At 48.1% G+C, this 10548-nt stretch overlaps 1 protein-coding gene across 1 annotated transcript; it reads right to left on the bottom strand.

Annotated features, from left to right (window-relative positions):
- Nucleotides 1-230: 230 nt before the first annotated feature.
- On the bottom strand, nt 231-9043 carry LOC138728502 (somatomedin-B and thrombospondin type-1 domain-containing protein-like). Its single transcript, XM_069871912.1, has 5 exons — nt 8833-9043; nt 5624-5818; nt 4603-4681; nt 3714-3890; nt 231-771 (listed from the first exon to the last, which is right to left on the bottom strand). The coding sequence occupies exons 1-5, from the start codon at nt 9041-9043 to the stop codon at nt 654-656; spliced, it is 780 nt and encodes a 259-aa protein (XP_069728013.1). The 3' UTR covers nt 231-653.
- Between the last annotated feature and the right edge of the window lie 1505 nt (nt 9044-10548).

The raw sequence follows: 10548 nt of genomic DNA, 5'->3' as shown, positions 1-10548 counted from the left end.
GATGCTCCTTAACACCTGAAATCCACGGGCCCATTTATCCCTAGTACCTTCTATTCTTACAGATTAGAACAGGCTTATTTCTAAGTTTGCCTATTATCCTAGGCATGCAAGATCAATCCTCTGTAAGACTGAGGATCTGTATGAAATTTTAAGACCAGGAAGGGTGAAAGTAAAGGAAAACATATAAGCACAAGCAGGACGGATCCACAAAGAAGTGCCATCACTATGAATAGAAGGCACATGAGTTTATTTTGCTTTGTTGATTCTTTGTTGAGACTTTAGGAAAATAAACCTGGGTTCCTATGGCCTTTTTGTCCAATTTCTGATTTGGTGAATTCTTGTTCTCTCAAGAAAGGGGTAATTTGCAAGAACTCATCAGGGTCAGACATGCCTCTCTCAAGCAGAGGAGGCAAAGGCGATGTATGTGCAGGAAAAGACTGGCACGTCAACAGCCAGGTTCATTTCTTTGGAAACCAAGGAGTACACATAGACAAAGAGGATTCAGGATTCCCCAGTGCACCAGCCACTTCTTGAAAGTAAGCAGCACATCTGGCAAGGAGAAGTTTTTGTTTTGGTTGTGGTTACTACTGCTGCCACATGTTTGTGCCAGACAAGCCACCACAGTGCTCGCTCACTGGGACTGTCAGGGGAAGCTAGATGAACAAGAAGCTGTGAACAGAAGGACAGGAACAAGTGTCCAGCTGGCGAATTCTCTTCCAGGTTCCCTTGCATCGAGGGTTCCCTACTGCCTGCCAGTGCAACAGCTGATTCCTGAAACACAATCATAAAAGGGAGAAAGTTAATGTGCTGCACCTCCACTGCAGGGAATTCGCTTGTATGACAAAGGCTTAAATCACTGGTAAATGCCATTTTTGTTGCTAATATCAATTTTCACTCCATGGACCCTATTCTGCCTTCACAGTGAAGTAAAGCCACAATCAGTCCCCATAGGAACATTGGATTGGAATAACCCTGAGCAGCACACACTGTAGATGTTAAATCCAAAACACTCCCTCAAGGTGCCCAGCACTGCATGCAACAACTCACAAAATGCACCAACATCCCCATAACTCCTGTGCTGAAACACCTGACAGGTTGCTAAGTGGGCAAAATACCCTCTTTCTCCATTTTTCTTTATAACATCATGCTCCCTCTCAGACCCATAGCCATTGAGATGCTGAATAAGTACTTCTCACACAATATACAGCACATATCTGTGTGAGCAGGTGCAGGGACACGAGCACCTCTGGATAACCACGTTACTGAAACACTTGCCCAAGCTTTCTGCCTTGCTAAGAGCTACCCACTAACACAGATCCTGGATGGCACCTGGCTGGAGGCACAAGATCCACATATGTTGGAACAAGGCTACTCTCAAAGGCCTCTTCAGTAGAGGACAAAAAAACCCAAGCAACCAACACCTTTTCTCCCAGAAAGTCCTCAATACATTGGCCAGAACTGAACAGAGAAATAGCCTGTTAAAATAACAAAGCAGATCCACAGGACGTCTTTCCAAATCAGTGACTGCACAAGTAATGCTGGCAGATGTCAGGTCTGTGCTTTACTTGTAGATCTTTCAGAAGACAATCCAAAAGTAACTTATCAATTTCCTGTCACAATGCCCTGCCTTGTGTATCTCATAACTTTCTTGAAGAAAGAACCCAATGCAAAGAACCTAATGAGGTTTATCCTAGCTATCCTTACTTGATCGCTGCCGATCTGGTCATAAATCAAGGACTTGGGGAAAACTCTTGAGCTGCATAATTGGTTAAAATGAACTGGTGTCTTCTACAGAGTGGGAGATAGGTGGAAGGCACAGATAACAAGCATCTCTCTCTAACTTGAAGCATTTATAAGCCAGACTCCACTTAGACACAAGAAGATAATTAGGAAATACTCATCAAAACATACCAGCATTGCTGAGTTTATTTTAAACTCTGTCAGATGTTTTCCTTCCTGAGAGTCACTCTTGGAACAATATCTCAGGGAGCTAAATGCTGGCACAAGCTGCCAAACTGACAGTGTGAGAAGCAAAGAGCAGGCACGGCGTGGGTGGGACAGCAACAGCTGTGTATGTGTCCCCACACAGCCTCAGCCAGCTGACCCAGAGACCCAGGCGGCATCACCTCCGCTCTGAGGTCACCACGCACTGTCCATGTCTCCTGGCAGATTTACACCGGCAAAAATTAAAACTTTGGGCAAACTGAGTATACAGCCATATACCTGTGAGCAGCCCTAAGCACACCCAACGCATGCTGCATCCTAGCCTCTGGCATCAGCTTTGGCCTCCCACCATCCTCTTTCTCAGGGCAGCAGTTGCTTTCCCATCTTCTTCCACCTTTCTTTACAAGCATCACATCTAAATTCTGCTCAGCCATCTGCTGAGATGTGGGACGAGTCCTGACTTCGGTGAACCAGTCACTATTTGCGCCAATTCCATTACCACTATCCCTCTCCAGCCTTCAGCCTGGAAACACCTGATGATCAGATCATCATTCTTAAAAGACATGGCCTCATTTTCTTTGTGCTTCCATATCACTTACAGTGCTGTTCACTAGATCAAGTGACTGAAAATGTCCTCATCTTTTTGCAACCCAATGAAGAAATGAATTCCTCATTATGCTTTTTTATTTTGCTTAATCCGATGCTCCTGTCTGGCTCCAGTGTCTTAGTAAAATAACATTCTTGTAAGCTTTTTGTGATCATGTACATGTTGAATGCAAGTAAAAGCTGTTCCTGGTCACAGCAGACAAGAATTTTTCTTCTTTACATAAAAGCGTTTGAAATCTTTGCACATAACAAGCTGAAGCGGGGAAGGAAGATTGTAACGTGACTTCCTCTTACTAAAAGCCTGAGAAAAACCCTGCCAAAAAGGGCCACTATTGGCAATATATTGTGTGCTTGAGGCCTGACAATCCTAGATCAGAGTTTCTAGTTAAAATTCCAACATTTATACAAGTTTTTAAAATACCCCTGCCCAGCACTGATATCGTTAATAAACTAACAAGGGAGTTAAAAGCATTAGGATCAGAACAGGGCAGAAGCTGTGCCTCCAGTGACCACAGCAGAGGACTGAAAGCCAGGACTCCTCTGTTGCTGGCTCTGTCACAGATGTGTTTCACAGCTTCAAGCCATTCCCTTCATCTTTGCTGGAGTCTGCCCAACTTGTACAACCTGGGCAGTCCTCATCAATTGCCCCAAAGCTTCTTCAGCTTTCCAGGGAAAGGATACTGGAAGTGCAAGGATTTAACAATACTTCCATCCAACCTCAGGTGCCAGCATGTACACCAAGTCCCTAAGCCAGCTGCCACTCACCAGAAGAACTCATAAAGGGGAACTTGTGAAAACAAAATCCCCAGTGCTTAAGAATCAGAAATAGATTTGGTTTTACTTGACATCTGACAGGACTGCTAACCCTAGAAGCACGGCTGGAGTGTCTTTAAAATAAAAAAACTCCACAACTGTGCCACTTAACAGTCACCGGGATTTTAGACTAAGTGCAAGTACTTCCACACTTCAGTCTTGGCTCTGCCACTGGTTTAATACACGAGCTTTACCAGGTCATCTCATCTCTGCAAGAAACTCATGGTATGGAAGTTAATATTTGTAGAGTGCCCCGGAAAGCTGCGTGCAGCACATTATGAAACTAAGACAAGCAGATGAAGGAAGAAGAATTAAAAATTCAATATGAAAACAAAAGCTAAAATTCTTACCTTTCGCTTCCACTGCCATCCCCATAACAGTGTTGACTTCTGGAGTCTAAAGCTGGGTGCTGACACTCCACGCAGACAGTGTGGCCCTCCCTGAGATACTGCATCCAGCGAGTGTATGAGTGGTGGCTTTGCAAGCATCCCGGCGCGATGGCCACAAGCTGGAATTCAACACAGTACCTGCAACCAAAACAATCAAGTATATCAGCTCAATAGCAAGATTAGAGCCCAAGGAGATAACCCTTCTAATCAGGACTGTGTCCCTGCTAGCGATGACCTCAACTGGGAAAGAAGAGGACTGGGAGAGCTGATGCCAAGCTCCTCCGTGTTTGAGGCACCAGCTCGGAGGCAGAGCAGCACACAGAGATGGTTGTGTCTCAGAAGGTGAAATGCAGCAGAGCTTGCTGCACATCCCTGGCTGTACCTGTGGTGTGCAACAGTGCTGCAGGGGAAAACAGGCAGTGTTACAGCCAAGGGAGGCTGAAATGGGAGAGGGATGTGCTTCCATGCAACAAAATAGCAAACTCTGCCCCTGAGAATTTAATCCATTTACATAAAAAAGTGCAAAGTGCACCAGATTGCACACTGGGGAGAGCTGAAGCGAACGGTCTTTGGTTTTTTGGTCACACAGCACTAAACAACAGCAATATCATGAGCAAATAGCTGAATTTCAGTCTTGTACTGGCCTGACATCAAGGCAGACCCATAACCTTCAGATGCACTGCAGATACTGCTGTTGCTGAGGGGAGAGCAGCCTCCTGCTCCAATGAAGAGCCACCCTTCTTCTGGGAAATGCTCATTCTGATGAGTAAAAAGGCAGGCCCAAAACTGCAGCCAGAGAGACATTGAAGGTAAAGTATGACTGAGCCCCTGTGCTGAGCCTCCAACTTACCCTGCTCTTTCATTGCCATCAGCTGCAGCTCTTTTTTTCCTTGCTTTTCCAAACCCTCCTGTTGTTATTAGTGCTGGGACTGCGTATACCAAAGAGAAAGAGCAGATAGCGTAAGTGGCAATATGGCACTAAGTCTGTTAACATCTGCAAAACAGTAAAGATGGGCCCTTCATGTCATACGGGTTTATCTTCAATGGGAAAGAAAAGTCTGACTTTGTTTTTTCCTATGATGCATGACCATCAGCCACCTCACTGAAGAGAGAATCTGTCTTATTGCCAGGCTTTTGCCTAAGCAGAGTAAGCCTAACGCATCAGGCGCACGCAAAAGACAGAGAGGGGAAGCAATATTCACTTAATGCCAACTTTCCATAGGTTTGAAAAAGTCAGCTGTAGCCAACATCCAGACTGGACAGATTTTGGTCCAAAAACACCAGCAAAAATGACAAGCAGTTCTTCTAAAAATCAGTAAAGGTATGAAAAGCTGATTTGAACAAACTGAAAGGCTTTTTCTCCAGAAACCATTTGGAGGCCTTTTCTGCCTGCACTCTGTCTCACTGCAGAGAAGTCATACCTTGCCTGTGATGGGTATTGCTCCTTCACAACTTTCTGTAGATGACTTATAAAATAAATTAAATATAAATATAAAAGAAAGAGAAAAAATAAGTGCTCAACATCCCCTTACAGAAGTTTTAAACAGGCATAAACCTACCAGCTCTATCGAAATTGCCAGAGATTTACACTTGTGTAAGTGAGATCCCAACAGGCTTGTGGTATTTCACTTTTGAAACGCAGCAGATCACAGCAAACAGCAGGCAATACTTTCCAGTACTGTCCTGGGAAGGATACTTCTAAGCCCCTGTGTGAAGATCTCTGTTCTCAATTACACCAGACAGACTCAGAGTAAACATACTGGTGTCTTAAAACAATCATTTTTAAGTGCAGTAAAGAAAGAACAGCACTGCTGACCCAAACAAGAGTCCTTCCCCTGATTACCCATACACTTAGATCTTCAAGGACTTACTCAGGGATTGTGTGCACTCTGTTCCTTGCTGAGTCCGGTACTCCACGCAGCCAGCCCTCTCCTCCAGAGGAGGACATTCCTCTCCTCCATTCCTGGGCTCCTGGATGATGTGCCTCTTCCGAACACGATACGTTCTCTTGCAAGGCTCTGCACAGCCACTCCAGACACTCCACTGAGATACCACACAAGGAATAGCTGGAAGAGGAGTAACAAACAGCCATGTGGAAGGTTACAGAAATTATGTCAGTGACATGTCTTCTCCAGGAAAACACTTTTTGAGACAGCTGAGTACACCTTCCTTATCTCACACCTGTCCTACAGCTGTGTTGGGCACTTCCCAGCAGCTCTGCTCCCAGAAAATTACCTGGCCAGAAGCTCCAGACGGGATAGTGCATATGGATCTAGTCACCTCCCTCTACCTACACCATCGCAAGACTCCCCTGCAAACTGGGAACTGCACCAGATGAATTGGGAAAAGCATTAGAAGTAGACAAGGTCAAACTGAGTGGTAAGAGAAGGATAGAAAAATCTGACCCATGTGCTCAGGCACAGGGAATTCCTCAGTTCACAGTTCAGCTCCACTACTAATCTACTGTTCAATTTAAAGATGAAGGTGAGCCCATCCAAATCCATTAAAAGCCACCACGCGCAGCACCTTACAGTAACAGACATTCGCGCGCCGATTTACAAAGGCATTCAAAAGCCTGAGTCCCACTGATTTCATTGTGAGGCAAGCTGCTAAATGCTGTTGTGAAGCCTTTCCGAGCAGCTCAAGCTTGATACCTCAATTTATTCCCCAACAGAATACAGATAACCCCTAATTACTGCATTAATATCATTTGAAACTGCCCTTGTCTTCAGAAACGTTAGGAATATCTTTCAAATGCTATTGCTTTTCTTCTTTACCTAAAGACACCACAAACAGCTTTTTAAACCTAATTAAAGATTAAGAATTAAATCAATTATCTAAGTAATTGAGACATTTCATATATACAGCAAGGAACCACAAAAAAAACCCAGTATACTGGATTGTAAGCTACTCAACACTATAATCCTTTTATGCATCTCATTTAAACTCCTGGAACTGGAAGCTTCTGCTCTTTTCAGTCTCATTTAGCATAAGATATTAATGCCTTTGCCTTACTATTCTGCTTTACAAGTCAGCTTGACAAAGTAGCTCGCGAGTGCTGAGAGAAAGAAAACTACTAAGGCAATACAAGTTAAAGCAGAACTGGGGTCCTTACATCACAAGAAATGATGCAGAAACATCCCATCAGGCACAAAACCAGCTTCCTCGCCAGAGCTGTGCCAGCAGGATGCTGTTGCTCCTCAGGGAGCCACATGATGGCACCGGGCTGGGAGCTGCCCTGCTGCCACCCTCGTCCGTGCCTAACAGGGGCCTTCAGACACACTGTTCTCATTACTTCCCTGTAGTATGAAGAACAGACACAAAAGGTTCCTGCCTATCCCAGTTATCCCGGGGGAGTGCCGCGAGCAACAGGATTCAGACCCATGGACGCAGAAGGAGCCCCCAACAGCTCAGCTGCGTTCAAGCATCAGCGGCACCGGGGTATCCAGCACCAACATCGGCACAGCTGAGCGGCGTCCTCCCTGCAGATGTGGGGTGAGGCAGGTTTGTGGGATCCCCTGGGAAGCGTTTTCATGCTCGCTGCTCTCTGCTGCACTCAGGAGCTGTTGGTCTCCAGACCCACCAGTCTGCCTGCATTCACAGACATCGCTTGTTTAAGTCACTGCGGAATGAACTAATTTCTCACCCATTTTCCAGCTCTCATTGAAAGGAAAAAGGCAATTAAATCTCGGGGATGTCTGACCATCTGCCTACAGCAAAACTCTGCTAACCATACGCAGGTTAAAAAAAGGCATTCAGTGAGCCGAGGACTGCACGAGGATGCTGTTTGTGGCATTGCTTACTAAAATAACTTCTCTCTTTAATTCACATCGGCCCTTGAGCAGAAGATGTTTATGGAGGGAGCGCTGCTGCGCTCGTGGCAAGGCCACATCACCCAGGGACCCGGCACTCAGCAGCACCAGCACTGGGGCTGAGGCTCCCACCGGATCAAACGCTGGAGCTGCAGCTGTCGATGCCTTTTGCAGGGATGTGCGGATTACCGTGAGCAGCGGATCCATAGTAATTCAACCCCCAAGAGGCAAAGGGATGGGGGAATTCTGACTGGGTCAGAACATGTCTCGTTTCACATTTCTGTCCCATACAAGCACACAGCATCCCAACGCGCCCTGCCAGCCACCTGCCACAGGCGCCCTCAGCATCTCCAAGAACCACGTTCAGGGAATCTGACTGAGTCAGGGAATGTCCTGTTCCACATGTCTGCCCTGTACAAGCACACAGCATCCTGACCTGCCCCAGCGGATCTCAGCATCTCTGAGAAACATATCAGGGCATTCTGAGTTGGGGAATATCCTGTTCCACATTTCCCTCCTCTAGAAACACGCAGCATCCTGATGCATCACGCCAGCCACCTACCCCAAGGCACATCAGCATCTTCGAGGACCAGATCAGTGGATTCTGACTGAGTCAGGGAATATCCTGTTCCGCATTTCCCTCTCATACAAACGTGCAGCCTCCCAAGGCGCCCTGCCAGCCACCTGCCCCACGGGACCTCAGCATCTCAAGGACCAGATCAGGGGATTCCGATTGAGTCAGGGAACGTCCCGTTCCACATTTCTGTCCCATACAAGCACGCAGCATCCTGACCTGCCCCAGGCGACTTCAGCATCCTCGAGGACTGGACCAAGGGATGCTGACTGAGTTGGGAATGCCCTGTTCCTGATCTAGTGAGATGTCCCTGCCCATGGCAGGGGGGTTGGAACTAGACGATCTTTAAGGTCCCTTCCAACCCTAACTATTCTACAATTCTATGATTCTACATCTGTCCCATACAAGCACGCAGCACCCTGCCCCAGGGATCTCAGCATCGTTGAGGACCAAATCGAAGGATCTGACTGAGCCAGGGAGCGTCCTGTTCCACGTGTCTGTCCTGTACAAGCACACAGCATCTGACCTGCCCCAGGGGACCTCAGCATCTCCACGAACCACAGCCCAGGGAAGCGCCCGTAGCATCCATCCATCCATCCATCCATCCATCCATCCATCCATCCATCCATCCATCCATCCATCCACCCGCATCCCCGCCTGCCCAGGAGCCCCGCGGGCGGGCAGGGCCGCTCACCGGGGCAGGTGTCGCTGTAGTCGTGGCAGCAGTCGAGGGCGCGGACACACGCCCGGTCGCAGTAGCAGAGGCCGCGGGAGCCGTCGGGCCGCCAGCCCGTGTCGCGGCAGGCGGGGCGGCGGCCGGGGCAGCAGAGGCCGCGGGGGGCGCAGCCGGCGGCCGCCAGCAGGGGCAGCGCCAGCAGCGCGGGCAGCGCGGCCCGCACCGACATGGCCCGGGCAGAGCCGCCCCGCCCGCCGGCCCCGCCGCCTCCCGACGGCACCGCCCGGCCCCGGGCTGCGATCCGCGGCGCTAGGAGCGGGTCCGGAGGAGGCTGCAAGGTTGATCCGAGCGCGGGAGCGCCTCCCGTCCGAGGACAGGCTGACAGAGCTGGGGTTGTTCAGCCTGGAGTAGAGAAGGCTCCGAGGAGACCTTAGAGAGACCTTCCAGCACCTGAAGGGGCTCCAAGAAAGCTGGGGAGGGGCTGTTCACAAAGGCTTGTGGGGACAGGATGAGGCTGAACGGGTATAAACTGGAGAGGGGCAGATTTAGACTAGACATAAAGAGGAATTTCTTCACCATGAGGGTGGGGAGGCACTGGCTCAGGTTTCCCAGGGGAGCTGTGGCTGCCCCATCCCTGGAGGGGTTCAAGGATAGGAATGGTTGGACTTGATGATCCTGGGGGTCTTTTCCAACCTAGTGATTCTATGATTCTATGGCCAGGCTGGATGGGCCTTGGAGCCCCTGATCCCGTGGGAGGTGTCCCTGCCCGTGGAGGGGTGGGACTGGATGGGCTTTGAGGCCCCTTCCAACCCAAACTATTGTATGATTCTATGCACACACACCCAGTGCTGTCACCTCTGCAGCCTTTCTCGACTAAAGGGTACAATCTAGCACTGAGCAGCCAAATTAACATAAAGTTTATAATCAAAAAACAATGATGAAAAAGACCATTATTTTTGCCAGATCTGACTCTGGCATAGAATCATTGAACAGTTTGGGTTGGAAGGGACCTCAAAGCCCACCCAGTCCCACCCCTGCCACGGGCAGGGACACCTCCCACTGGATCAGGCTGCCCAAGGCCCATCCAGCCTGGCCTTGAGCCCCTCCAGGGACGGGGCAGCCACAGCTCCCCTGGGCAACCTGAGCCAGGGCCTCCCCACTCTCATAGTGGAGAAATTCTTCCTTATATCTACTCTAAATCTGCCCCTCTCCAGTTTATAGCCATTGCCCCTTGTCCTATCACTAGGATAGGATATACTTCAAGTTAAAAAAAATAAAATAAAAAAACAAAACAACTGGAAAACACTTTACAAAACATTTATAACCTCCAAAACCTTCATTCCCAGTACAGCATCTTGTGAGAAACAGAATCCAGCTGGCTATCCTGCCTCTCTACAGGATCACTCTGAATTTTCTGCTTACTTTCAAATGCAAGAAGCTTAAAGTGATTAGAGCCACTCCTATGAATTATGCAGCAATTCAGTAGGAAGCTAAAGACTTTACTGTAACTTATTATCAAACAGACTTGCTCTAAAATATTGATCACAACAGATGTTATACCTTCCTGAACACTGTACTGGGATTTATAAAACCCACCCACTGATTTTTTGGCGACTGATTGTGCTGTTGCACAAACGGTGGGTATGGGCAGAATGTTCCCACTTCATGGAAACTGCAGCAAAGATGCTTCTAGAAAAACAGAAAATTATATTAGAGGACAGGCTAACGTCTTCA

This window comes from Phaenicophaeus curvirostris, chromosome 18 (assembly GCF_032191515.1).
Source record: "Phaenicophaeus curvirostris isolate KB17595 chromosome 18, BPBGC_Pcur_1.0, whole genome shotgun sequence".
NCBI lineage: Eukaryota > Metazoa > Chordata > Aves > Cuculiformes > Cuculidae > Phaenicophaeus > Phaenicophaeus curvirostris.
The sequence above is the reverse complement of the archived record's forward strand: the minus strand, read 5'-3'. Positions and strand labels throughout refer to the sequence as shown.